General features: G+C 50.1%; 9 protein-coding genes across 9 annotated transcripts; 4 read left to right on the top strand and 5 right to left on the bottom strand.

Moving 5' to 3' along the window:
* Positions 1-453: 453 nt before the first annotated feature.
* Positions 454-1,023, bottom strand: N7532_008614 (pre-rRNA-processing TSR2 family protein; the record flags this gene model as incomplete). The annotated part of the gene is made up of 1 exon (XM_056621106.1): positions 454-1,023. One exon carries the CDS (start codon positions 1,021-1,023, stop codon positions 454-456), a length of 570 nt encoding a protein of 189 aa, XP_056471912.1.
* A 975-nt stretch (positions 1,024-1,998) lies between these two features.
* Positions 1,999-2,277, top strand: N7532_008613 (uncharacterized protein; the record flags this gene model as incomplete). Its single annotated transcript, XM_056621105.1, has 2 exons — positions 1,999-2,164; positions 2,192-2,277. 2 exons carry the CDS (start codon positions 1,999-2,001, stop codon positions 2,275-2,277), a joined length of 252 nt encoding a protein of 83 aa, XP_056471911.1.
* Positions 2,278-3,888: 1,611 nt separating this feature from the next.
* Positions 3,889-4,810, bottom strand: N7532_008612 (uncharacterized protein; the record flags this gene model as incomplete). Its single annotated transcript, XM_056621104.1, has 2 exons — positions 3,889-3,897; positions 3,965-4,810. 2 exons carry the CDS (start codon positions 4,808-4,810, stop codon positions 3,889-3,891), a joined length of 855 nt encoding a protein of 284 aa, XP_056471910.1.
* A 3,334-nt stretch (positions 4,811-8,144) lies between these two features.
* On the top strand, positions 8,145-15,543 carry N7532_008611 (putative ABC transporter; the record flags this gene model as incomplete). The annotated part of the gene is made up of 18 exons (XM_056621103.1): positions 8,145-8,660; positions 8,713-8,884; positions 8,935-9,160; positions 9,222-9,899; positions 9,956-10,078; positions 10,127-10,225; positions 10,280-10,404; positions 10,456-10,503; positions 10,572-11,226; positions 11,280-11,357; positions 11,407-11,968; positions 12,022-12,273; positions 12,342-12,631; positions 12,695-13,148; positions 13,203-13,247; positions 13,602-13,703; positions 13,753-14,387; positions 14,448-15,543. 18 exons carry the CDS (start codon positions 8,145-8,147, stop codon positions 15,541-15,543), a joined length of 6,156 nt encoding a protein of 2,051 aa, XP_056471909.1.
* A 339-nt stretch (positions 15,544-15,882) lies between these two features.
* On the bottom strand, positions 15,883-17,753 carry gmdA (putative general amidase GmdA; the record flags this gene model as incomplete). The annotated part of the gene is made up of 3 exons (XM_056621102.1): positions 15,883-16,476; positions 16,540-17,421; positions 17,475-17,753. 3 exons carry the CDS (start codon positions 17,751-17,753, stop codon positions 15,883-15,885), a joined length of 1,755 nt encoding a protein of 584 aa, XP_056471908.1.
* Positions 17,754-18,292: 539 nt separating this feature from the next.
* alkB (oxidoreductase, 2OG-Fe(II) oxygenase family) lies at positions 18,293-19,419 on the bottom strand (the record flags this gene model as incomplete). The annotated part of the gene is made up of 2 exons (XM_056621101.1): positions 18,293-19,059; positions 19,125-19,419. 2 exons carry the CDS (start codon positions 19,417-19,419, stop codon positions 18,293-18,295), a joined length of 1,062 nt encoding a protein of 353 aa, XP_056471907.1.
* A 417-nt stretch (positions 19,420-19,836) lies between these two features.
* On the top strand, positions 19,837-20,998 carry nimX (cyclin-dependent serine/threonine-protein kinase CDC28; the record flags this gene model as incomplete). Its single annotated transcript, XM_056621100.1, has 4 exons — positions 19,837-19,873; positions 19,945-20,453; positions 20,514-20,677; positions 20,740-20,998. 4 exons carry the CDS (start codon positions 19,837-19,839, stop codon positions 20,996-20,998), a joined length of 969 nt encoding a protein of 322 aa, XP_056471906.1.
* Positions 20,999-22,190: 1,192 nt separating this feature from the next.
* Positions 22,191-24,891, top strand: N7532_008607 (uncharacterized protein; the record flags this gene model as incomplete). Its single annotated transcript, XM_056621099.1, has 5 exons — positions 22,191-22,637; positions 22,691-22,877; positions 22,935-23,460; positions 23,510-23,615; positions 23,674-24,891. The coding sequence occupies 5 exons, from the start codon at positions 22,191-22,193 to the stop codon at positions 24,889-24,891; spliced, it is 2,484 nt and encodes an 827-aa protein (XP_056471905.1).
* Positions 24,892-25,078: 187 nt separating this feature from the next.
* On the bottom strand, positions 25,079-27,566 carry N7532_008606 (uncharacterized protein; the record flags this gene model as incomplete). The annotated part of the gene is made up of 2 exons (XM_056621098.1): positions 25,079-27,463; positions 27,546-27,566. 2 exons carry the CDS (start codon positions 27,564-27,566, stop codon positions 25,079-25,081), a joined length of 2,406 nt encoding a protein of 801 aa, XP_056471904.1.
* Positions 27,567-27,621: the final 55 nt, after the last annotated feature.

Here is a 27,621-nt window from a genome sequence, read left to right as displayed (position 1 = left end):
ATATCCCCCCGATATAAAAAAAGCAGCAATCAAAAAAGGTATCACGAGTCGAGGTTGCTTTTGGGACCTTGACACAAGACCACTGAGCTTGAGAAGCCTCTGAACAGGGAGGTATGGGTGGGCAGAGGTCGTACGATGATACTCGACAAAAGTCTCGTTTTCTTGAGACTAACGATGATGAAATTTAACGCCTTCCGCATAGAATATAGCTTTTCATTTGCAATCAAAGGAAGCATTTGTTGAGTATATGATTTCCTTTTCCAATTATTTCCTAGCCCTCCACCAGTTGTAGAATTTGGGACTTAAATCAAAAGTTGTCTCAACATCACGACTGAAAGTATCACGTATTCATGCCATTGCTACCTGGGTATATACCTGGGTATGTCTTAGCCCACGGCGGAGCCTATCAAACAACACATAACATCGTACAAAAGGCATCACATAGGCGCAAGTTTACCTCTTCTTCTTAACCATAGTGAAACCATCTTCATCAATCTCCGGTTCGGCCTTCTCTCTCGGAGCTTGCACCAGCGCAGGAGCATCGTCCATGTCAACATCGCCCACATCGTCGTCACTCTCATCAGTCTCCTGGTCCTCATCCCGAGTTTCGACCTGCTTGAACATGGCCGCTGAAGCAGACTTCTGCTGGCTCTTTTTCTGCCACGTCTCCCACAGCTCCTGAATAACGGCGAAGTTCCCACGCTCAGCTTGCGCCTTCATTTCCATAATCTCATCGGCAACATTGCCGGCGCTTTCGTCGTCCACCACGACATCGAACTCGTCGTTCATCACCTGAATCAAAACGTCCTCGATATCCTCGGCGTCTGTTTCCGGACGTTCGGTCAGCATTTCGGAGATAGCACCGCAGAGCCAGTCGCGCTTGTCGTCGGACTTGGGACCTCCCCAGTTCGATTGCACAGCCAGTGTGAGAGCAGGCCAATTGTTTAGAGCGAGAGTGATGCCAAGATCAAGGTAAGAGGCGGCGTCGGTGGCCGGAGGGCCGTTCGATGATTGTGCGTCCATTTTCAAGTGATTGTGTCTTGCTTCGTTTGTGAAAGTCCGAAAGGTCTTGATGCCCCGCAGAGTCGGTGCGGGAGAGGAACAAAAGATCTCGAGGAGGGCAGACTGCGGCGAAGAGCGTAATATCTGTGGAAAACAATAACGAGGGTCCTTTTATTCTTTATCGTCCGAAAGTGGACTGCAGGGAAGAGAGTGAATGCAGAATTATCCAGTGCACTTTGTGTTCGTGATGCGCCGACCGTCCCAAAATTTCGAAATTTGAGCCGCGATTAGATATGATAAGAATGATCACGTGCCCAGATACATCACTTCCACCAGCTGCCGCCCGACGAATCTCGAGTGCTTCAGTTGCTTTTTCCACCGTGCCCAATCGTTACGTTTCTGAGTTGTCAAATGATAATTGTTACTGAGCTCGAAAGGAAAGAACTGTATCACAAATGCCAGGTTCTGAGTCCCAAATATTGGACAACGCTGTCAGATCTCAAACATGTAAGAATGGGTACGGCCAGGGAATTTAGTTTGACGTACAAGTAGAATACCTGAAAGGCGAGGGGTATGGCCTGATGCACATTTATATGACTATAGCAGCCCGCGAGAAAAATACTAGTAACCGGCCCCACGTAATTTTTACCTTGTTGGCTACGTTGCATCAAATATCTGGAAGGTCTGGTTCCCTCATCTAGGCATGGTGCATGAGGTTAGAGACGTTGTATTCACCATCTTATGTAATGCAGGATGTTAGGCAGACGTTGCCGTGGGCTGTCCCTGAGTATAGTGAGGAAGACGAGTACTCAGGGGCTCCACCATCCAGCAATGCACAAACACAACCCGAGGAGAACAATTCGAGTCTTCAACAGAACAATTCCACTGCTGAACAGAATGCTTCCAGAACTATTGCGGAAGAGTTGCGTCCTACCAGCGAAACCGTTCCAGAAGACTTCCGTTCTGCACAGAAGGATATTAGTGACAGTTCTCGATATGTTCCAACTCCATCTCCCACTCCTTCACAAGACCCAACACAAAGCACCATACAACAACAACAACAACAACAACAACAACAACAACAACAACAACAACAACAACAACAACAACAACAACAACAACAACAACAACATGAAATTTATTCATGGAACCCGCGTCAGAGGTAAGAAAATCTTCTTTACTGCGGCAGCGAACGACCATCCGATTGAGGACCAAGATGAGTCCAATGTTGGCGTAGTAAAGAAGATTTTCTTACCTCTAACGCGGGTTCCATGAATGATGTTTCCTTCCGAAAGATTAGCGCTGATATCTCTAGGAGCCTTTTCACCGTATGCGCGGTAACCTGGCGGTGGCTCGTTTGATTCAGCAGAAATTGTTGTTGCCCCTGCAACTCGTATTGAAGCTGGTCCTCAGGCCAATTACCTATCCCCACCCCCTCAGGTTCAAGACGGTTGGAGGATTCAGGAGCAGTATCAATTGGAAAAGAGCCAGGGAAAATTTCATGTTGTTGTTGTTGTTGTATGGTGCTTTGTGTTGGGTCTTGTGAAGGAGTAGGAGATGGAGTTGGAGCATATCGAGAACTGTCACTAATATCCTTCTGTGCAGAACGGAAGTCTTCTGGAACGGTTTCGCTGGTAGGACGCAGCTCTTCCGCAATAGTTCTGGAAGCATTCTGTTCAGCAGTGGAATTGTTCTGTTGAAGACTCGAATTGTTCTCCTCGGGTTGTGTTTGTGCATTGCTGGATGGTGGAGCCCCTGAGTACTCGTCTTCTCACTATACTCAGGGACAGCCCACGGCAACATCTGCCTAACATCCTGCATTAATAAGATGGTGATTCGATATCATTAGGCCTATATTGCCTAGTCTCATCGAATACAACGTCTCTAACCTCACGCACTGTGCCTAGATGAGGGAACCAGACCTTCCAGATATTTGATGCAACGTAGCCAACAAGATAACCAATCTCTGCTCTTGGAGCCATCTTATCTAACCGTGGGATATTCTGAATGCGTACGTATGCCCTGCATCCATATAATCTCAGGTTCGATAGATTTGGGCGGAGATCTTCTCCTGGAGCACTCGCGGTCATTGCTTCAACCCATGGAATAATGGTCGTACCATCTGGCAGCATTGTAGGCGTCCGATTGATGATATAAACGGATGCCCTAAAGGCTTCTGGCCATAGGTTTTTAGGCAAATTGGCATCAGAGATGAGCTTTCGAGCGACAGTGATAAGGATACCTCCTGCTCTCTCGATGAACCATTCTGTTCTGGTGTGGCGGCCACAGTCTGTTGAAAAATGATTCCTTCTTGGTCACAGTATTCGCGGATTACCTGACCCAAGCTCCTCTCTCTATCACTCATGAATGCGCGGATATCCATCTTCAACTGATTCCGGCAGAAGCCAATGAACTGTATGATAGCATTCACGCACCCATTCTTCCTCTCGTGAGTCTGTAGGAGATGGAATCTGATACCCTCAATATACAGATGGGTCACCCAGTTATCCCCATTATAAGCCTCATCGAGCTGCACCATGTCGAAGTGTATTCGACCAAAGCGGCCAAAAACGCGCGAACGATTCGCGGGCCGTCTTGAGATTTTGCGCTTCGCATCATTAAGTTGGCAGGTTTCGCAGATTTGGGGTATTTCCTCAAGGGTCCGCCCTTTGATATCCACTCCGTCAACCATCTTCGCGAGCGTCTCAATGCGCCGGGCATACATGTGACCAAGTCTTCTGTGCCAAATCTCCGGCGAAGCAGAAGAGATCACTGGTTTCCCCGACGTCTTCATAGACGCGAGAGCTGCAGGATGGGACAGCAACGAAAGTCTCTCATCGCTACCACTCTTCAAAAGATATAATCCATACATCTCCTGACAGATAGCTATCGGGCCTGTTGCCGTCACAATTCCCGGTAACTCGCTAGTGAAGAAGAACCCATTCTTCTTAATCTCTGATACAGAGATGATATTTGTTGCAAAGTCTGGCGCATACCATACATCGGTGAGGGTGGCCCATTGAGTCTTGCCACTCTGAGGATTTCTCACGATAATACGAGCAGTCCCACGCCCTTGCACTGTAGAGTGACCGTTACCAAGGGTAATCTCTGCTAAATCCTTCCTCAAATTTAGGAATCTCTCCTTCTGGTTGCAGATGTGTACATTCGCTTCTGAGTCAACAACCCAGTTGTTTTTGAGGGAATAGGTTATTGCTGCATGATAGACCTCCGGTGAGATAGTAGCAGTGAAAAATGCAATCGTCTCAGTAGGCAGATCATCACTAGCAGTTATTGCTAACTGAGCGGTTTTGCCCTTCTTCGAAGGATCTGACTGCAGCATCTGCATAATCTCCTGTTGCACTTGGGGCGGCTCCCGTTTGAGATTCTCTTCAGTCTTCTTCCGAGCCTCCTTATTCGATTTGAAATCGGTAGGCCTGAGAGTCCAATTAATCTCATAACACCTCTTCCAGGGATGCCCAGAGCGGCCGCAGACGCATATCTTCTTCTGAAGGTTTTGCTGATTCCTACCAGCGGGGGGTTGCCCATTCAGAGTAGCCGTAAATGCGAGGCGGCCAGAACCCCCAGCCAAAGGTGCTTGGTTCTGAACTTGGCGATGGTCGCGATAGTCAGATAGAACACCATGGAATGTAGGAGCAAAGCCATCTACTTTCACTAGGGCTATAGAGGACTCTGAGGTAGCTCTCTGGGAGTTTCGTCTTTCCTCATACTCCGTTAGCCGCTGCCTCCATTGGTTTGCGAAGTAGGTATCTTGCAACTGGATAGCTTGTAGCAGATCTCTGATAGCCATTGAATCCGGGGGATATTCATTATCGGTATAACACACATCAGGCACTTTAGCTGCCTTAGCCTCGTCGTAAAGATTTGACCAATTCAACAGCCAACGGTCCAATGACGTTTTACCAATTGGTGAATCCACCATCTTCCGCCAATCATTGCGAAGATCCTGCACCCTGGTGTTTTTCCTAGGGGCAAATTGCTGCTTCAGTCTAACCAGTTGTTCGTAGGGAGTAACGCGATCCGCAAGGATACCATGCCATTCAGGAGCAACGCAAGATTTGATTTGGGCATGAAGACGAGCAATTGCTTTTGTGACTGAGTGCTAGAAGGAGCGTTCCTCTTTAAAGAGATACACCATATCCTTATACATTGCATACTCTGTAGAAGATAAATCGCTAATACTTTGAGCCTCTGGATTGACCTCAGTGGGAGTAGGACAAGTCATACTGCCCATCGTAGGAGCCTTCAGCACGGCAGATTTGCTTAAATCAGGATTCATGTAATCCCAAACCTCCTCTCCCGTGGCCGCTGAGTGGATATGGGATATCCAAACGCGCCATTGGGAGGAGTCCCTCAGCAGGATTCCGAGGTTTTGGTCGCCGTCGGAAGACCCTTGGTTCTTCTCAGATTTGCCCATCTTCGCATACAATCCAGCGCAGGGTAACGCCTATAATAATAGGGGTATCTTCCTGCAGTAAATCGGTTGAGGGGCTATCCGGATTACCCTCAGGGGCCAATTGAATTGACAGGATTGAATAGAAGATGAAGACTCTCGTTGGTAAGATGCAAATTAGAACCAACGTGCAACCGGGCTCATAACTGTCGCAGCTAGCTGATACAGTATGGCATTGTATGCAAGAATGGGGCTAATCTACCAAGGGGAACCAATCCAAAAAGATAGGATGAATTAATTGAAGAAAAGGAGAAAAGAGCGCATGCTGCGAGGACACGTTAGGGTGTCCTTGCTTACATGAGTAGGGTGAGGGGTTGAACCTCCCGATCTCGGAGTGTCGAGAATCCCCTAGTACAAATGAAGATATCACGACACAAACGGAACTAAACTATTTCGGGTGCTACCCCACTATCCTCGACAGGTCCCTATTGTGTCCGGAATTTGATCTTGGATCGTGAAATGCCGGTATGACCAAAGGAATAGACCACATTATGAAAAAAAAAAAGAAGATAAGTACGCATATCTGATGTCAACAAGAGAAAGATATGGTCTACTAGATAGTGGCTTGCATACCAGACTTAAATCGAACTAGTTAGCTATTGATAATTTCATTTCGCTTTCCAAACCATCCTCGGTCATTTTAAAGCTATTTGCATGAGTGTATTGCTACCATGGAGACTAGTCCTCCGACAACAAGCAACAGCATTCTGAACAAACAGAATAGCAAACACGCCTCTATTGCAGGCCCCAGCTTTTAGATAAGCAAATCACCAAAATACTCACAGTAGTGTCGAGTCACTTGCTTGGCCCACAGAAGATGCCTCGAGAACGACCAGGAAATACCATGTCGTGAACATACTCCGTAGACCTCCATTGTTTCGATAAAACTTTAGTTCTTCCTGAGTGCAGTCGTTCAATGACATTCGAATGTCGTACACAAAAATTCTTTGCTCTATGGCCTCCATCAATTTGCTAAACTTTCGCCTCGAAGGCTCCATAAGTAAAGGCGAAACCATCGCCTGCTGTAATTGTCAAGGTCCAATTGTCTACTGTGCAAGTATGAGTAGATTTCTTCCAGGTGAGAAATTTCACTTTCATAGGCCATCAGGGCCTCCAGAACGGCTTGGAAAGCAAATATATGTAGGCCTTCAGAAAGCTTGAGGGAAGCAATACCCTGATTCCACTTTTGCTTATTTGGGGCGAAGCGGTAAAAGAGAAAGTCACGTCTGGGGACTGATGTAAGGCCTGCGCCTAACTGAAGCGCTCTGAGTCGATCTGGATGATAACGTGCTTCTTCGTGGTCAATCTCGTAGAGGCCTAGCCACACCCTCCTCCAGACTTCCACAATGCGTTGCTGTAGCTCGTTACGGGAAATAATAGGGCTGATAATATGATGATGATGATGATGATGATGATGATGATGATGATGATGAATTCATTTGCCCGATGTAGCTCGCTCTGAAATAGGGCTGATAAGTTGAAACCCATCCGGAGTTGAATCGCGTGAACTTGCGGCAACGTCGGCTTCTTTCTTGGATTGACGATGGTAATGGGAGGAGATGAAGCTACTCCAAGCTCTAGAGGCCCCTATGCTGGTGTTATACGGCTCGAGGTTGTAAATTTGAAACACGAGGCCAAGAAGGTCGGATGTGAGTATTGATGTTGCTTGTTGAAAGAATGACGAAAGGTATGATTCGGCTATGAAGTTTTCGTAACGCAGTTCAGTCCCGTTCTGGAATAGTACTGTTGGCTTTTCTATTGTTTATGAGCCGCTGCCATATTGAGGTGCGCAAATGCGGATCCATGGAAGACCTCGCGGAGCTAAACCAAGTCAGCACCAAGTAATCAAATCAGGCAGGAAATTTAAAAATTCCCATCAGGATATCCTCTGAATCAGATCTTTGATCTGGAGCTTTAGGACATGTGCCGTGATAAATCGCAAAAATTTGCGGAAAAGTGCCAGCTAGAAAATACGAACTGTGAACGGAAATTGACGGGAGTAGTCGTTGGAACCTAATAGCAACTGTTAATTATTGGGAGTCCAATGTATCGTGAATAACTGATTCGCGGATACATAAATGCAATCAGCTAACCGAAAATAAAAAGTCCTGTTTTGGAGAGAAGCGAAGGTCGAGTATGCCCAAGGGCGTAGGAAGACCGCGGAGGCGGATGACATCATGATCGACCATCTGGCAGGATCCACCGGGGGCAAGCCTCGAAATCTGGGGACGTCACCCACGCAATCCACATGGTCGCACGGTCCGTATCGGGACATGCAGCTCACATAATCGGACGTTTCTCACTATGTACCCCCGGCCATTCAAGATGGTCGCCATCTCGTGCCCCGGGGATTATCGGATTTAGGGTGCTGAACGGGTTGTTGAGGCTCCGAGACCGAGTACCATAGAACCTGCTGCGTAATGAGATTTGACGTAATAACTGCACATTCGCGGCTTATTTTTGATGATTTCTTTCTTTTCCCGTTGCTGTTGATCAGAATTCTATCAAGGCGTTTTTCTGATGGAAGCATTTCTTGATCACCACTAAGACAGACACTGGTGTAACATTGAACTATTCTACTCCGAGCGTCCGCCCTTTCCTACCCAACAGCCTGCGAGTGCGGCAAGTTACAGAGGTTTTCCTTCTCTCGCTTCCAACTGCATTATTCGACATGGAGCATGATCGCTCGGCGACCAGTAGCACTTCACTGGGAAAAGGTGCAGGAGTACGGTCTTCCAGCGAGTCTCCGTCCGGGAGCACCAGTGCGTCCACCAAATCAGATCAGACAGGAAGTTTGGCCCCGATTCGAAGCGCAGGTCCAGAAAGTCGACCTGAAACAGTCCAAGAAAACGACTCGGTCGATGAAGAGCTTGCCCGCTCGCTGTCTCGTCGACGTACCTGGGCCTCTGGTCACGAAGGTGATGAGTGGACCCAGATTGAGAAGTTGATTTCGCGGATGTTCGGGCGTGAACGCAAGGCCAACTCCGAGGAAGAGAAAACGCGACACGTCGGGGTCATATGGAAAGATCTTACTGTGAAGGGACTAGGCTTGGGAGCAGCACTGCAGCCAACCACCGGCGACATAATTCTCGGCATACCCAGGCTGATAAAGGGCATATTACGCAAAGGAATGACTCGCACTGATGCCGGAAAGATGGAGACCAGAACAATCCTCGATGATTTTACGGTGAGCGGGGTTGCCACTGTGTACCTGATGCGATTTCTAATTATTTACCCAGGGCTGTGTTCGACCCGGAGAGATGTTGCTGGTCCTTGGTCGCCCCGGATCTGGCTGCTCAACATTCTTGAAAGTAATCGGCAATCAGAGATCCGGATACGAGAGTATCGTGGGTGACGTGCGATACGGAGGAACTGATTCTACTACAATGGCAAAGAAGTATCGCTCAGAAGGTACTGGTTCCGTGGCGGATTTTTCATGATAACCAATCTGACTCGGGCAGTTTCGTACAATCCCGAGGACGATCTCCATTATGCGACACTGACAGTGCGCGATACCCTGATTTTCGCATTGAAAACCAGAACACCCGACAAACAATCCCGAATCCCTGGAGAGAGCCGAAATAATTACCAACAAACATTCTTGTCAGCAATTGCCAAGCTGTTCTGGATTGAACACGCGCTGGGTACTCGAGTTGGAAATGAGCTCATCCGCGGAATATCTGGAGGGTCAGTTAATACATACACTCTGTCTCGAAAATGCGCTAAAACATATGCTGATGAAATACAGAGAGAAGAAGCGTGTCTCTATAGGAGAGGCCATGGTCACAAAGGCTAGCACCCAGTGCTGGGATAATTCAACTAGAGGCTTGGATGCGAGCACGGCACTCGAATATGTTCAAAGCTTGAGGAGCCTGACAAATACTGCGCACGTCTCGACTCTCGTGGCTCTGTACCAGGCATCAGAAAACTTGTTCAATTTATTTGACAAGGTGATACTCATTGAAAATGGAAAATGTGCTTTTTTCGGCCGCTCAGAAGATGCAAAGGCCTACTTTGAAAAGCTAGGATTTGAGTGCCCACCACGATGGACGACTCCCGATTTTCTGACCTCTGTCAGTGACCCGAATGCAAGACGTGTTAAGGAAGGATGGGAGAACAGGATTCCCCGTACGGCAGAAGAATTTCGAATCGCGTTTCGTCAAAGTGATGCTTTCAAAGCAGTACACGCCGACATCGAAGATTTTGAGGCAGAATTGCAAGCGACAGAGGCCGAAAGGGAAACGGCTAGGGCGCAGATCACCACCAAGAATTACACTGTTCCATTTTGGAAACAGGTTATGATCCTCACCCATCGACAATTTCTAGTAATGTTCGGCGATCGAGCTGCACTGGCAGGAAAATGGGGAGTTATCATCTTTCAAGCTCTCATCGTCGGGAGTTTGTTCTTCGATCTTCCCAGCTCTAGGTTGGTCCTATATTCATGACCCCGAATACTGTGAGACGGATTCTAATTTATGATAGCTCCGGTGTCTTCACACGAGGAGGTGTTATGTTCTTCATTTTGCTGTTCAATTCTCTTCTTGCCTTGGCCGAGCTTACTGCTGCATTTGAGAGCCGACCTATTTTGATGAAGCACAAGAGTTTGTGAGTGAAAGAAAGCAAATAAAGTAGTATACAAGCTAACCATATCAGCTCCTTCTATCGTCCGGCGGCATATGCTTTGGCGCAGGTTGTCGTGGACATACCCTTGGTGTTTATTCAAGTGGTTCTCTTTGACTTGATTGTATACTTGTGAGTCTATCAAAATCAATAGACATGAGACCAAGCTAATCAAGAATTTTTTAGCATGGCAAATCTCGCACGAACGGCATCTCAATTTTTCATCAACCTCTTGATAATATTCACTTTAACAATGACGATGTATTCTTTCTTTCGTGCCCTCGGGGCTTTGTGCGCATCGCTTGATGTTGGTGAGTGGACCGAATAATGACTCGAACCTTCTTTAACTAACATACTTCAAGCCACTCGTCTCACAGGAGTTGCGATTCAGGCACTTATCGTATATACAGGTATGTGGAGTTTGGACTATACTACAAGGAATATCAGCAGGTATTCTGTGGCTAATACTCGCTTGCAGGATATCTAATCCCACCTTGGAAAATGCACCCCTGGCTAAAATGGCTTATCTGGATCAATCCAGTGCAGTACGCTTTTGAAGCACTGATGGCAAATGAATTTTACAATCTGGATATCAAATGCGAGCCACCATACGTTGTTCCCGATGGACCAAATCTCTCACCCACCCATCAGAGTTGTGCTATTCAAGGAAGCATACCTGGAAGCTTGATTGTCCAGGGATCGCGCTACATTGAGACAGCCTATACGTATTCCCGCGCTCATCTCTGGCGAAATTTCGGCATCATAATCGCCTGGTTCCTGTTCTTCGTTTTTCTGACGATTCTTGGGATGGAAATTCAAAAGCCTAACAAGGGAGGAAGCTCTGTAACCGTTTTCAAAAGAGGCGAGGTTCCAAAGGCTGTTGAGGATGCAATCGAGCATAACAGGCCACCCGCAGATGAAGAATCAGCCCAGAAGAACAATTCTGCTGGGATGGGAGACAATGAAACTGAAAAGGAGGCCCGAGATATTGCTAAAAACACTTCGATCTTTACCTGGCAGAATGTGAGCTACACCATCCCATACAAAGGAGGACAGCGAAAACTCCTGCAAGACGTCCATGGCTATGTCAAACCGGGAAAACTTACTGCGCTCATGGGGGCCTCTGGTGCTGGGTATGTATATCACACAATTCTGGAGTTTCCCGCTGCTCACCAGTACATATTAGGAAAACGACCCTCCTTAACGCCTTGGCTCAGCGTATCAATTTTGGAGTCGTCTCTGGAGACTTCTTGGTCGACGGGAAGTAAGCAAAATCGAGTTATTGAGGAGTCAACAGCTACTGACATCAACAGACCTCTCCCTAAGAGCTTCCAAAGGGCAACCGGGTTTGCTGAACAAATGGACATCCACGAGCCAACAGCGACCGTTCGCGAGTCATTGCGATTTTCGGCCCTCCTGCGACAGCCCAAAGAGGTGCCACTCAAGGAGAAATATGACTACTGTGAAAGGATCATTGACTTGCTGGAAATGCGATCCATCGCTGGAGCTACAATCGGATCTACTGGCTCCGGTCTCAATCAGGAGCAACGAAAGAGGCTCACAATTGCGGTCGAGCTTGCAAGCAAGCCTGAGTTGTTGCTCTTTTTGGATGAACCGACATCAGGACTAGACTCCTTAGCGGCTTTCAACATTGTCCGGTTTCTCCGCAGACTCGCAGATGCAGGCCAAGCCGTTCTCTGCACGATCCATCAACCATCAGCTGTTTTGTTTGAACAGTTTGATGAGCTCCTCTTGCTTCAGAGTGGTGGGCGAGTCGTTTACAATGGTACTCTGGGGCCCGACTCGAAAACGCTCATTGAATACTTTGAACGCAATGGGACAAAGAAATGCTCGCCTTTTGCAAACCCTGCAGAGGTATGTACCCAAAAACTGCTGGTTAATGTATTTGTCTAAATGTCTTTTGTTAGTACATGCTCGAGGTCATTGGTGCCGGAAATCCGGATTACAAAGGTCAGGACTGGGGTGATGTATGGGCCAGGTCGCTGGAATCCACACAGCTCTCCCAAGAGCTGGAAGGTATTATCAGTTCTCGCCGTGGCATACAAAATGATGGGACAATTCAGGATGACCGAGAATACGCCATGCCTCTATACACTCAGATAGTGGCAGTAACCAAAAGAGCTTTCGTGGCGTACTGGAGGCTCCCCGATTACATTCTGGTATGCTATCTTCTTCCTTTTTTCGAAGACAATGAAGTGATACTCATGCTGACTATTCTATTCATCAGGGAAAATTTATGCTTCACATATTCACAGGGCTTTTCAACACATTTACCTTTTGGCATCTGGGAAACAGCTACATCGACATGCAATCGAGACTCTTCTCCATTTTCATGACCTTAACAATTTGTCCCCCACTTGTGCAGCAATTACAGCCGCGGTATCTACATTTACGGGGTCTTTACGAGTCGCGAGAATCGAACTCCAAAATATATTCTTGGATTGCCTTTGTTGTCAGCACAATTTTACCCGAACTGCCATATTCGATTGTGGCGGGTTCTATCTACTTCAACTGTTGGTGAGTAGAACTTGACTTATGTGGCGAGTGCTTGGCCAGAATGCTAACATGACATGGATCAAGGTATTGGGGAGTCTGGTTCCCGCGTGACTCTTTCAGTTCTGGGTATACCTGGATGCTTCTGATGGTGTTTGAATGCTATTATGTTGGCTTCGGACAGTTCATCGCAGCGTTTGCACCCAATGAACTCTTCGCCTCCCTCCTTGTCCCGTCATTTTTCACTTTCGTCGTTTCATTTTGTGGTGTTATTGTCCCCTACGTTGCTCTGCCTCATTTCTGGCAGTCATGGATGTACTGGCTTACCCCATTCCACTATCTCCTTGAGGGATTTTTGGGGGTCGCAACTCACAAAATACCCATCCGCTGCGTCGAACGCGAAGAGGCTCGATTCAGTCCCCCACCAGGCCAGACTTGCGAGCAGTACGCTGGTGCCTATGCGCAAGAATCGGGCGGATACGTCCGTGATGCTGGCAGTGGACTGTGTGCCTTTTGCCAGTATTCCTCGGGTGATCGATTTGTAAGTAAAGGTCTTTACATGTTGAGATGTACCTTGCTGACGTATTTGGATTAGGCTGCGAGTTTCAATGTCTTCTATACACACAAATGGAGAAACTACGTAAGTTCCCACTCGATGCACAATGAAGCCTGAATTTCCGGGAGCACTAAATTAACATCAATCGTCCAAAGGGAATATTTTGGGCATTTGTGATTTTTAATTTCGCGCTTGTTTTTCTGTTTTCGTGGCTATACCTCCACGGTATTCGGGATTTGAAGCGGTGGCTGAGTGCGCGCAAGACTAGAAAGGGACGAAATGCCGCAACTTGATATAGACAGGATCTCATGGTTGCACATTACAAGCAGATGTTATCTCTGAAGTATTTTGCCACCTTTCCATCCCTTTGTAAGCACAGAGTCCAGTGTGGGTCTGTCGCGGTCTCGCGGTGAGGTTGCATCGTATACAACGCCTTAGCCCTCGTGGGGGCGCTTCACCTCTCCGCGCCGAAAGCTTGGCAGCTCCTCGGATGTTCTCTTCACCAACTCCCAACCGGTTTCTCTCAAGCGCAAGGTGGCCGTGCTCGCAAGCATCCCTGGACATGCTCGCTTGATCTGAAGTTATCTAGTTTCGTGCCCCTCAGAACTCGCCCTCCCTCCCACCTCCGACCGCCTCACCAACAATGAAGGAAGAAGACACCAGAGAGACGCCAGAAGAGTCGCGTACGGAAGAGCACCCTAACTCGAGTTCCAAGTCGGCCAATCATGCGGTGAAAGATCGGAAATGCCAATATTGTGGTCAGGCATTCACGTCCTCGTCGCTGGGCCGCCATCTGGACCAGTTTCTCTTCAAGAAGAAGCCCGACGGAGTTCATGACGTTGAGGAGATCCGGCGCATTCGCAGTGGAATCACTCGTCGCCAGGCCCGCACTGCCTCGGGCAAGCGTGATGGTAGCCCCGACTCTGCCCAGCGAAAAGGCCCCTCCGACAGCTATACGGTCGGGGATCCGAGCAGCAAGCCGCGCGACGCACCAGTGCGCATGATGTTCAACACACCGACCTGGCACGCAACAGGCGTCATTAATGACATACCGAACCCGAGTCGTACATTGGAAGGTCCTCGTGTTGCACCATCACAATCACGGTCGGGATCTCTGCAGCTGCCCGATTACGCGAGCAGAGGTGCCACGGCCAACAATCCAGACACCCTGAAAGCTGTGGAGTTGGCACTCCACGAAGTGCTTGACAATATCAAGGCAGCTACGTAAGTTTTGCACCCAGGCGCCCCATATTATCTTGAATGGCATTCTAAGGCTGCTCCAAGTTCTCGATACCGCCCTCGACCAACCCCGTTCGACTTCGATCTCGAGGCCCAGACCTTCCCTTCTCTCTGCCTACAGCTCCTGCCTCCTCCTCCGACCATCTTCGCTTCCCACCCATTCCCGACCCTGACATCCTTCCCACTACAACCGCCCGGCCATGAATATCTTGATATTGTCCGACAAGCCATTCTTTCCAAGATCTCACAATGGCAGTCTGAACGCATCGCGGCGCATTCGACTAGCGACCGAAGCCATTCGGATCGAATGTTCGATAATGGCAGAGTATATCGGGATGGACAACAACATGAAGAAGCAAGTATGAGACATCTCGAGTTGGCCTTCGGCCACTGGAACGCGCTACCTTATGAAGCACGTCGCGAAGCTTGGCAGCTTGAAACGACACGCGCATTTGTGAGAGAATCGGAGAAGCGTCGGTTGATTGATGAGCAGCTTGCTCGAGTACAACAAGAAGCAAACCAGTTACGTGCTCAAGTCGATCGACTTGGATCGTGCCAGTGGCCACGCGAGTTTGCGCTGTTCCCACCTGATACGCTTCCTCTCTCGCGCGATGTGACGCGAGAGCTGGATACTGCTAAGAGTCAGATAAGTCCAGCGTCCTCCAGGTGGGACTATGACAAGGTGGTTGCCAAATGGAAACGGGTTGTTATGCATGACAGGAGCATGGGCCGAATCGGAGTGGGCTACAATCCAACTACCGGTGGACTGGCCGAACCGGAAAGCAGCCAACTACGACATAGTCCCGATGTCCGCCCTCCTCGCCCAGGCGAAGATACCTCTTCTCACCCGAACCGCTTGCGCCCCCTGCAATCTGCTGTTGCGCTGAGTCCCGATACGGGAGCTGTGTCCACACCGGCTTCCTCGACTCAGTATAATTCTCCATATTCTCATGCCGACCCCCGTAGTCCTCCGAGCGCCAATGTCAAGCGTCCGAGACTGATGAATGGATCCGAGGGCCCACAAGTGCAAGAGCCGGCACCGAATAACAAGCCTCCTGGACCCGGTCCTTGGCCCTCTTCTACTCCTATCCTCTCGAATCTTGCAGCGCCTTCCGGACAAACACCTCCTTCACGCCAGTGATCCTCTTGTTTGCTCATCTTGCCTCACTACGAATTCTCAGTGGCAAGCCGGGAAAACATTACCTTAACACTTCAGTGTAGTCTACACGAAAACTCATGTCCATACTCTTGGGGATTTTTCAGCCCGAGATACACGTTGTACAAACAAGCGATGATTAAAAAAACAAGCCGTAGAATTGCTGTGAACTTGGCTCTTTCTCGAACCCTTGCTTGCTAGTAGACACTTAATTTCGAACAAACTCTGAATACGCTTGAGGAAACGGATACAGTATATAATGCTTCAGTATTACTATTACCCTACTACTGAAATATAGTGTATACTTCAGTCAGTATGATATAATTATGCTAGTTCCGTGTCCCGAGCAATCGCTGCCCCGATGTACTCCGCCAGGGTCAATATCTTTTCCTCTTGAAGTCGTCGACCCACAAACTGAGTTCCCACAGGAGCTCCGTGGTATGTCTCGGCATCATCTGCTTCGTTGTCAGAGTGATCAATGGTCTCAATCTCCAAGTCGAACTTACAGTCCCAGTCGATATATGCTTCTGCCTCAGTCGCGGATATTTCGGCGGGAAGTACATCCACAAACTTGTTTGCGAAAGTCACAGGAATGGACACGCTGGTATAGTCGAGCACATTAACGAAGGTAGTGTAGCCAGTTTGCTCATATTGCGTCGGAATTACTGCAGCATGTGGTGCCAGTGGACAGAAAAATCCGTCTACCGGGCGTCCGGTACCGGTCAGTTTCGCAGTGCTATTCCAGTAGTCCATGTATTTCTTTTGATACTCCCGCTTGGCAACGTTGAGGGCAGCAATTTCCGACGCAATCATCTCAGTTCCACCCTCCTTAACTATGATCTGGGGTGGGGGTGCCTCTCCGGATAGACCGAATTGGAGTTTCAAGTCTGTACCGCCGTCCAGCTGGTATGCTTTGCCCTGGGTTAGGTCAGTTGTTTGTATCATGGTATAGGCCTAAAATCCACTCGGATCAATACTTACGGCTAGCTCATGAGCTTCAACGTGAGATGGAGGGCACCAGTCGATGACTTTATGACCGAGCCTTTTCAGAGTCTGCTCGACCAGCTCCAACCCCCGTGCAATTGGAGGGTGGATACGAGCTACACCGTCAAACGGCATCATACCGAAAGCGAGCGCTGACTTGCCTGTTTCTGCTTGTTTGACCAGATCCAGTGTTTCTTGGACGATAGAATCTCTCCATGGCAGCTCCAGCGCAAGCGGGTCATGATACCACGGCTCCTGGCTCAGAACGCTTTTGAACAGTAGAGTCAACGTGCGAGCCGTAGGAGCCAAGGGTCCAATCACCGACAAAATCACGTTCTGCCCATCCATCGAGTTGGCAGCGCCTTGATAAGGCATTCTACCTGTCGAAGGTCGCAGGCCATAAAGACTGTTGAACCCGGCCGGAATTCGTATACTGCCACCGATGTCACTCCCAAACCCACCAGGTGACCCACGCAGCGCAATGAGAGCACCCTCGCCACCAGAGCTGCCACCACTGGAGAGCAATCGATTCTTGGGGTTCCACGTGTAGCCGATGATATTATTGATCGTTTCTCCGGACATCAAGGTGGTCGGCACGCTGGTTTTGCAGTATAGCACCGCGCCAAGGTTACGCAATTCCCGCACAAGCTCGCTTTCCACTGCCCCGCAGCGTGAATCAGTTGGTTTCCCTTGAAAGGTCCCAATCCAGCCAACGTAGCCCATGGTAGTTTCGACATCTTTGATGTGGAATTGGTCTTTCAAGCTGACAGGAAGACCGTGTAGCGGCCCAAGGGGTGCTTTGTGTTCGGCAAAGTAGGCATCGAGCACTTTCGCGTGCTCGATTGCTGCGTCGAAGAATACTTCATGTAAGCAGCTCACCTGCGAGCATGTTAGGTAATCATTAGAGGTTTAGGCGTGACCCTGCAACGAACGAATTGATGTGCCAGTGCAGCACGATGGCAAAAGGCCTCTGTGACTTCGACAGCGGTCCAACGCCCGGAGGTTGTCTGTGCGACGATATCCACGGCATCCGACTCTGTGATCTTGATCTCGCGCTCATTTAAAAACTGTCGGATATAGTCTCCGGTGACGTCGGGCTGTGCTGCGGCTGATGGTATGACGGTCTCAAGTCGCCATTTTGAGGGAATCGCGTCCAGGATCGATTGTCGCTTGGCCTCACCCTGGGCGCGCCATGTAGGAGCTGCGGTCATATCTAGTCGTCGGGGTTGATGAGTACTGATGTGTGGAGGAATGATTTTAAAAGATAGAACAGTTCATTTATGGTTGATTGTTCTTCTGGAGTTAAGCGGGGTTGGTGGGGTCGTTTGGAGACGGGTCAAATGCTCTTCGCGGAGAATACTTGCGTTCCGCTAACCTCGGGGCTACTGCAACAGCTCACTCGTATTCGGTCTATCTACTGCCGTCATCGGGTGGCCATCATGATGCCGGTGGAGGCGAGGCGGGTTGTCCCGTGGAGTTCTGGCCGACCCAACAGTGAACGTGGGGTACTCCAGGTTTTCCACTAGGAACAATTGCGTCTATTCCAACGAGACAACTATCTCGTCAAGGTGAGAGCAGATGATCGCAGCCAGAAAGGGACATTGTATCCCGCGAACCAACGGATTTCCGCGGGTAGCGCGAGACCCTGGAGGCCTCGGCCAGCATGGAGATTCCTTTTCATGAGACAGACACAAAATGGGCAGCGAGTTGAGACTTGGTAAGATTCAAGCACTCAAACTAAACCCGAGTTTCATGAATTTGGGTGAGCGGTCATTTGCCGCACGTTCAAATTGATTCGCTTGCCGGACATCCAGCCTCTCCACATCGAATAAGGACCTGGCGGAGAGCCTGGGATATCCTCTTCGAGAGATGGCCAATTTGCTAGCCAAGCAGGACAAGTGGACGGCAGGATCTTGGGAACGCCATGCCAGGCAAAACGAGAGGTACCATTCATGTAAACAGCATCTCCTGATCGAAGGCGAATGATCTCGCAGCCATTCCCGTTATCATGGCTTATGAGGAACAGTCCATCACACCCGAAGCTCACACTGATCAATCCGACATCGCAATCCTCACTCACGTCTCGATGGGCGCTCAAAGTGTCCCCCGCAGAATATAAATTCAAGATCGCTGCCTGGGCCTCAGTTTCGGGAAATGCAGCCCGCAGTAGCTTCGAAATATCTTGTGGGAAAGGCGGCGGAGCTTCTTCTGGGTAGACCTTGGCAGTCCAATCGTATTGGCCTCCCAAGGTGACCCAGCGGAGTTTCTTGTCCAGTACACTCTGGATAGTCAAGGGTTTGTGAATCTGCGGTTCTTTGGGTTGTAGCTCGCGCATTGTGTCATCTGCAAAAAACGACGTCCTGGTCTCGTCGGTGTTCGATCCTTCCGGGTAGGTGACCTCATAATGCAAATGCAGATTGGTCTTGTGTTCGGGATTGGGCAGGTCTCGGTGGAATAGGCGGGACAGCAACTCGGTTTGGATAGTGGGTGGGAACAGAGCAGGGATCATCAGAAGACCTGCGAACAAGTCAGTACCCTGTTGCGGTTAGTTTGTTGGAGCCGCATGGCAAGTCTGTGCTGACCGGAAATGTCATTGTGGGTGTAAACCGGAATATTCTCGACCAAAGGAGCTTCCTCGACCTGGGGTGGATGCGCTCCTCGAACGAAATCGTCAAATGCAACTCGAAGGTCCTGACTCGACTTGTATTGTGAGACCGTGAGGCTTGTGGGCAAGTTCTCGGGATCTACTTTCTGCAGATCCAGAATGCCCAAGTCATTGTCGACTTCGGACAAGGGGAGCTTGGAGTACTTCTTGTAGCATTGTCGAATGGCCTCTGGAGGGCGATCGTGGGCGTCGAGTCCTTTGATTTGGGCCATCATCCAATATTCATGAATTGGACGAGGGTTGATTCAAGAGGTCTGCCACAGCAAAGCGCGATCGGCGGCAAGAACGACGCCGCCCAACGCGCCGAACTGACCGCCTTCCGGCGGCGCGGGGGTTGTGTTTGTTTTTGTGGCCTCCCCACCATGACTTTGCCTGCGACTTTCTTTTAGACGACAACCTCGACAACCTGGTGTGGAGACCTGGGAAGAAGCAACTCCTCCAGCCGTCTCAAAGATCAACTTTCGTTCCAAAGGTTCATCTTCCGCCCAATCGCCCACTGGACTCTCCCGCCTTCCTCCTTGCATATCCATTCCTCCGGTTCCCACAACCTGCGTCACTCTCACTCTCTCGACCCCTGTCACATTTCTAACTGCGTCAAGGTCAGAATAGGACCAGGAGTTGTCATCACCATGGAGAACTACCAGAAGATCGAGAAGATTGGTGAAGGTGAGTACTCGAATCCGATTGTTTACATCCAGTCCCCCAGATGAAAAACTGACACGTTTGAACAACCTCAGGTACTTACGGTGTCGTCTACAAGGCCCGTGAGCTCAACCACCCCAACCGCATCGTTGCCCTCAAGAAGATTCGACTGGAAGCCGAAGATGAGGGTGTTCCCAGCACCGCCATTCGCGAGATTTCGCTTCTCAAGGAAATGCAGGACCCCAACATCGTCCAGCTGCTGAACATTGTCCACGCCGACGGTCACAAGCTTTATCTGGTCTTCGAGTTTCTCGACCTTGATCTGAAGAAGTACATGGAGGCTCTGCCGGTCAGTGAAGGTGGCCGCGGCAAGGCTCTTCCCGATGGCACCATGATGGGTGCTAACCTGGGCCTGGGCGAGGCCATGGTCAAGAAGTTCATGGCCCAACTCGTGGAGGGTGTCCGCTACTGCCACAGTCACCGTATCCTCCATCGCGATCTCAAGCCACAGAACCTGCTTATCGACGTCGAGGGCAACTTGAAATTGGCTGATTTCGGTCTGGCCCGCGCATTCGGTGTTCCCCTCCGCACCTACACTCATGAGGTAAGCCGCCAGGCGTTGGGACCGCAATGGATGAAACCAGCATGCTAATTCTGTCTCCAGGTTGTTACGCTGTGGTACCGGTCCCCCGAGATCCTGCTGGGCGGTCGTCAATACTCTACCGGTGTCGACATGTGGTCCGTGGGCGCCATCTTCGCCGAAATGTGCACGCGCAAGCCACTGTTCCCTGGCGACTCGGAGATCGACGAGATCTTTAAAATATTCCGGTCAGTATTCTAATCATTGTTTCCAGACCCCTCCCATATCACTAATCCTCTGCCCGCCACAGCGTCCTCGGCACTCCCGACGAAGAGGCATGGCCCGGTGTCACCTCATTCCCTGACTACAAGGCCACCTTCCCTAAGTGGAAGCGCCCCAGTGGAGCTCTGGTTCCCGGCCTGGAAGAAGCTGGTTGCGAGCTTCTTGAATCGCTTCTCGAGTATGACCCTGCCCATCGCCTGTCCGCCAAGCAGGCTTGTCAGCACCCTTACTTCCGCCAGGGCAGCTCGCACTACTCCGGCCGTACCACTCGCAACGGTTATCACTGAACACGCGGGACACTGAACCCCCGTTACGATTTCAATTCGGATTTTCTCATGTACCCATAGGTTACTCGCGTTGGAGAGGTCGCACCATGCTGGATCCACACGCATGCTTATTTTCTTTTTTGTCTGGCGTCGGAGAGATCGCATTATGCTGGATCCCCACGCATGGACATTTCCTCTTCTTTGTATCTGGCGTTTACCGGAGAGTGACTAGGATTTGAGGGTGGGTCTACTTTGATTCAAGCAAATGCTTTTTTAGTCAATGCAAGGCGTACATACCCGGTGGCCATCTATTCATCTATCAGATATCCAACCCTATTTTTGAGGCATGATCTCCCTCTCATCTTCCCCCTCCGATTGTAAACTCGTCTCATCATGTCTCGTTTTTGCGATTGCGATGACTACCCTCAGGTACAGGGTACAATTACTTCTCGCATCCGATTATCTTGATCTGGCTCCCGCGCTTCTGCTCCTATCTCAGTCGTGCCCGCCTCGACTTGGTCAAAATGACCCAAAAGCGAGCCGGGTTACACCGGCAACTCGGACACGAAGCCAAGATGACCATCAGCCACCCTCGCTCTGCCAATCGCGCGGCCCCAAGACCTCGACTTTCGTGTCCGAGCTGAGAAGTGGGCGCCCCACAGCGCAAAAATGGGGGATACCCGCGGCTTTGAGTCTGCCATTTGTTTATTCTTGGAAACGCGGACCCTGCGATGGCCCAGCGTGCATCTGCTGGTCCCAGCCATGCCAGATTTCTGCAGTAACCTGCCTCAGGGACCCAGTGAGCATCGCATGGGGGCCGTTGACGAGGGAAACGGCTGAAGGGGCCACGAGTTGGGGGCCAACCTGCTCTCCTCAGCAGCCGGCTCATTCGCGGCCCACTGCGAGTCTAACGCACGCCCCTGCAGCCTTACGAACGCCTGAAAGCGGACGGGAGACCCGGACTGGTGGAGGCTGCTGATGGGCGAAATTGCTCCCTTCGGCGTGGCCGTGGAGATGGAAAATGCCCGCTTGTACTTTAGATGCTGCGCCGCGCCTTTCGGTTCCTTGATCGTCGCTCATGCTTGTGGTCAGTGCCATACATCGCAGCAAAGAGAAAAAGCAACGTCTTCCCTGCTCGCTGTCGTGCGTTCTGCATGCTTGGAGCTTGATATTCTTAAGCCAGATCAACTAAAATTTCGTGAAGATGGCACACATGGACTCGGAAGAGGAGATGATGATGATGTGCGGGTCATCGATGCCCCCTGCCTCGTCACGATCGAACAGCCGAGGACCAGGCCATCGTGCGCGCTGTCAACCGCCGCAGGAGTCTGTGCGACAGTTTTGGGAACAGTTCACCACAAAGTACCCCGGCAAGGTGTACACCATCCTGCCGGATAACCCTTATGCGCGGACTAGAGCGAAGCGGGTTCCCAACGGGGTTATCCAGGGCCACGAGGCTGTCAAGTCCTATGAGCAGGCGCGACGTGAATGCCGGAAGTCTGTCGAGCGCATTGTTAAGGAATGCGAGCGCGTGAATCAGAAGTATACCGATCCGCACTTCGATATTGAGTTGGATCTCAAGTCCGGTTTGCGGCATTACCTGGATGGCCTTGACAAGGTCAACGAGGAAATGAGGCCGCGCGGCGTCAAACGAGTGACGGTTCGTCCAGATCCCCCCAATTTTATTGAGAGTCGCACCCTAATCAAACACAGGAAATCTTCGAGAATCCCCAGTTCTTTGTCAATGGACCAACGGCGTCGGACGTGCGCCAGGGCTACGATGGCGACTGCTGGCTGATGGCGGCCCTCTGCACTATGGGGAACAAGGAAGGTCTGATTGAAAAGATCTGCGTCGCCCGGAACGAAAAGATTGGCATTTATGGCTTTGTTTTTTATCGCGGTGAGTTGTGTCCTTTTTCAAGATTGGGTGAGGACCAAGCGCTGATCATATCTCAAGACGGTGAATGGCAACAATGCATTGTGGACGACAAGCTGTATCTGCGTGCCGCCGACTATGACGAATCGATTGATGAGCGCCCACTTTGGGACGACATCAACCGGACCGATACTGAAGAAGAATATCGTCGAGTCTGGCAGACAGGATCGCGAGCACTGTACTTTGCACAATGCGTCGATCCAAATGAGACCTGGCTGCCCTTGCTGGAGAAGGCATTTGCCAAGGCACATGGTGATTACTCTGCTATCGAAGGTGGCTTTGTTGGCGAAGGCATCGAGGATCTGACTGGAGGCGTCACATCCGAAGTTTTGTCTAACAACATTCTGGACAAAGATCGCTTTTGGAATGAGGAACTCATGAAAGTTAACAAGGAGTTCCTCTTTGGATGTGGGACTGGTCTTTTCTCCAACTGGTTGGATCCGAAGTATAATGGGCCGCCGCGAGATCGCAAAGGTATATCGGAAAACCATTCTTACTCTATCATGGAAGCCCGGGAGATCAGAGGGTATCGCCTTCTGCGACTTCGGTAAGTGCCTCTTAAATCTGGCCAAATAAACACTGCTAACCAGTCGAAGCAACCCTTGGGGTAAGAAGGAATGGCACGGTGCCTGGGGCGACGGCTCAGAGCAGTGGACAGCAGAGTGGATGGAGCTTCTTGGACATAAATTCGGAAATGATGGGGTAAGTCAACTTCGCTTTTTCGCTTTAGATTTTGCGGTGGATACTGAAACATACGAAGTTTTTCTGGATTTCGTACAATGATCTCTTGAAGAAATACCAACACTTTGATCGGACTCGACTGTTTGGGCCGGAATGGACAATCACCCAACAATGGACGACGTTGAATGTGCCATGGTCTGCGGACTACCACAGCTCCAAGTTCATTCTAAATGTGACACGGAGCGGTCCTGTTGTCATTGTCCTTTCACAACTCGATACCCGCTACTTCAAAGGACTTGCGGGCGAGTATAACTTTGTGCTGAAGTTCCGACTCCAAAAAGAGGGCGAGGAAGATTATATGGTGCGAAGCCACAACAGCCATTTCATGGCCCGCTCTGTGAACGCGGAGATCAATCTCGATCCTGGCCGCTACCATGTTCTGATGAAGATCATCGCCTTCCGACACGAAGATGTCGAGTCAACCGAAGAGATAGTGCGTCGCCTCGCTTCTACGAGACGCGAGAAGCTTGTACAGGTCGGCCTGTCGTACGACCTGGCTCATGCCAAGGGCTTGGTGGCCGAGACAGATCAGGAGCGCTATGAAAGAGAACGTCGCAAAGCTGCCGAACGTAAGAAGCTCCGCGAGGAGACAAAAAGAAAACTGCAGAAAGACTACATCCGAGAGCGCAAGATGGCTGCCCGACAACAGCGAATGCAAGCACGTCGGTCTGATCGAACTTCAAACGGGGCATCCCTTGAGCGAAGTCCTGAGCGCGGCCCTATCCCAGGACAAATTCTTCCTGAAACACAGACCCAATCACCAATCGATGTCGCAAGCATCTCCAGCGATGGTAGCGAGCAAAGGCCAACGACAAATGGCTCGGTTCCCACAATCCAGTTCAACGGCTTGCACGCTAGACATGCTAGTGGCTCTCACCGTCGACGAACCGAGTCACCGCGGCCGAGTCTCAATACCCGGTTGGCCATGGACAATTTGGATGGTAGTGATGTGGAGCTGCTGGATGGGTTTGAATTTGATAGCGACTTGGATATGCCAGCGGAGGAGAATGACCAAAAGCCCGCAGCTCTTTTGCAAGATACTGATGGCCCTGTGACTGATCCATGGAACGCGGTTTGCGTCGTTGGATTGCGTGTTTACTCTAAGGACTCGAAGTTGAGTCTGGAGGTGGTTCGTCCCGTTCCTGAGGACGATACTGAGGCCCCCCTTGACCGTGACGACCCGGCGGCTTCGGCCACAATTGAGAAAGCTTTCTGGGGCATGAGCATTGCGCCTTGATGAACAGCATGTGTTTCTTTGGGTTTCAAACTGCGTAGCATGCGCGCATAGATGGAATAGCGATCCATGTAAGATAAATTGACAGACTGCTTCATATTCAGCGCCTCAATCTCTTTAACAAGTGCCTTGTATCATTGAATATTCCTATTTTCGATTATCGAAATTGCTTTTCAAACATGAAGCTATACTACAACTCGATTTCATCGAAACTATTCATCGAGGAAAAATGACTGGTGTCAAATCCTGGACCGCTAGCATCAACCCAGCAAAAATCACTAAGTCCTCCAAAATTCTCCGAACCAAGAAGTTGCTCCTCGGGGGAGCTTGGCTCAACCTTCATGTCCAATCGTCTGGATAAGCCTCGGCCCACGACAGACGCCAAATCCGATTTTCTCCCGAGACACTGTAGTGCACGAATGCTGATCTCACAGCCTTGGCGGAAATAATCCTGTGACCTGGCAGGGCTGCAATAGACCGGATCAGATGAGACGACAAGATTATCCAACATGATATATCCAGACTTGGCGAAGGAATGTACGAGAAGGAGAGTAAAGGGTTCCGTTAGGAATGCAGTATGACTGAGCGAATCGTGGAACCGATGTTTCGCTGAGATCTTTTCACGCAATGAGCATTGAGCAAGTGTCGCGACCGCGGATGCATTGTCTCTTCTCATTGTCTGGACGAGATCGATTGCTTGTCGTGAGTCTCGTTGGGATTCCTGACTGAATTGTGACTGGTCGATACTTTCTATCACATCTGCCAGGATCATTGCGCCCAGATGCCAATGTGCAGCAAGCACAACATACCACGACTGAATGCGTGGGGGAAGCTTTGCATGGCTTGAGACACAACTGAGGATGAACTCGTTGTATGTGGTGTTCCAGTGTCGATATACCAGAAGCGCTTTATGAATCCCTTCTTCGATGGCCTCGGGCTCCGCTTCTCGATATGTAAGTGTCTGGAGCTGAGTGACACGGCGCCAGAGCAGGACCTTGACGGGTGCTCCATCTGAAAGGATTTCTGCTGCTTGTTCGTGAGAGCATGGCCATGTGGGCACGGGCGAATTCTTTTTTTGGTGTTCAGATGGTCTGTGAAGTAGAAAATCACCCCACAGGTCCTGTGATTTTCCACGCGGTCTCGGCGCGAAGAGATTAAATCCATCGAGATCAAGGACGTTTCCTGCATGAAGGAGAGCTGACGTTCTCGGACGAGGACCGATCGTCTTTTGGCTATCTTCGTCAGATACGACCGGGGGCCGTTGATGCATGGCGGCGATTTGGGTATCAAACATCACACCTAGCCAGAAGAGGAGGTCAAATGTATCGCGGTTTTCGATACTAGAGAAGTCATCGGTATCGGAGATGCCTGATGCTTCTTGGCTATTTCCGAAGACAGCACCGCTTCGCCTCGCAGCAGGTCGGGTCTGGGCAAATTTGTATCGGAAGCTGAACATCTGTCGGACAGCACTCTCGAGAAATGTATGGGCACAGTCATTTTCCAGAAGCTCATCCAGTCCGATGTCCTCATCATCTTTACAGGGTCGCTGGGTCAAAGAAAATAGAATGTTGGCAAAGACAACACGGAATGACGGCACCCCGGCCGATGTCTCTAGAGCATGCCTAGCATCACTCCAAAGTCTTTCCTGAAAGGACCTTTCATCTGCAGCAAGAGAAGAGAAGGGGATGTCACTACTTTTCGGGAAATTTTGCGACCATTGCGAAGCGAATGCCATTATTGACAAATGTAGGACGCGAGCTGCTGCCTTGTCCTCTGCCGCACTTAGGGAACGGCCTCTGATAGACGTCGCGGCATTGTCAAGCCGACAAACTCGAACACATATCCTATTTGACCAGGTCGGGCCCCATTCTGCTCTGTCTGGCCTTCCCTGGCTGTAGGGGCAATTTCGTTCAGTCAGCCAACATGAGAGTGCATTCTCCATGCTGTCGTGGTAAATGCGAACGAGGTTCTGGGTCACGGTCGAGCGAAGATGTTCGTTTGCGGTTTGGTCTGATAAGTTTGCAAGGAGAGCATGCTGGTATGTTGATTGGTATGTCCGTGTTTTCGAGAGTTCGGAATGCCTAGAGAGAAGACATGTATTCGAGATGCTATTCGGTTCGGGTCGTCGGAGGGGATGCGTAGCGTCATTCAAAGAGGGACTATTGATGAAGTCCAGGGTATCTGTTGGTTCCAAAGGTGTTTGCAAAATCTGAGTTGGCACAGACATTGAGTCTTCACCTGTAGAACCAACTTGGTCCTCAATGCTGGTCGAAGGCTCGGTGGTCTGGAGCAATAATTCATCTTGTCGAGATGACCTAAGACACGATTCAGCACCAGTGCTAGGATCGAGGGGGTTGTCGATCTCGTTTAGATGGTGCCTATCCGATGAAGACGTGCCCTCGTACAGAGAAGTACCATGACCGGTGATGGGAGTTTCGGGAAATGTGTTCGTGGTACATGTTCGTCTCCGATGCTGCAGCCGCTTGGCTTTCCTCGACGAAAGCCAATCAAATGTACAGCTCTTCTTGTACCGTTTGCAGTTGGAACACGAGTCGGGACGCGTATCATGTAGTGTCTTGATGAGATCAGGTCAGGGACTGTCTGCTGTATAATCCTTTTCATAATTCGATCGGAGTTCACCCACCGGTGCATCGCACCTCCTTTTGCCTTTCCTGCATTGGTCACAGCTATGATCGGACCGCCGACTGGGGGTCTCCATAGAAAGGGAAGCAC

This window comes from Penicillium argentinense (genome assembly GCF_028826775.1).
Source record: "Penicillium argentinense strain IBT 30761 chromosome Unknown utg000009l_segment0_segment0, whole genome shotgun sequence".
Taxonomy (NCBI): domain Eukaryota; kingdom Fungi; phylum Ascomycota; class Eurotiomycetes; order Eurotiales; family Aspergillaceae; genus Penicillium; species Penicillium argentinense.
The sequence above is the reverse complement of the archived record's forward strand: the minus strand, read 5'-3'. Positions and strand labels throughout refer to the sequence as shown.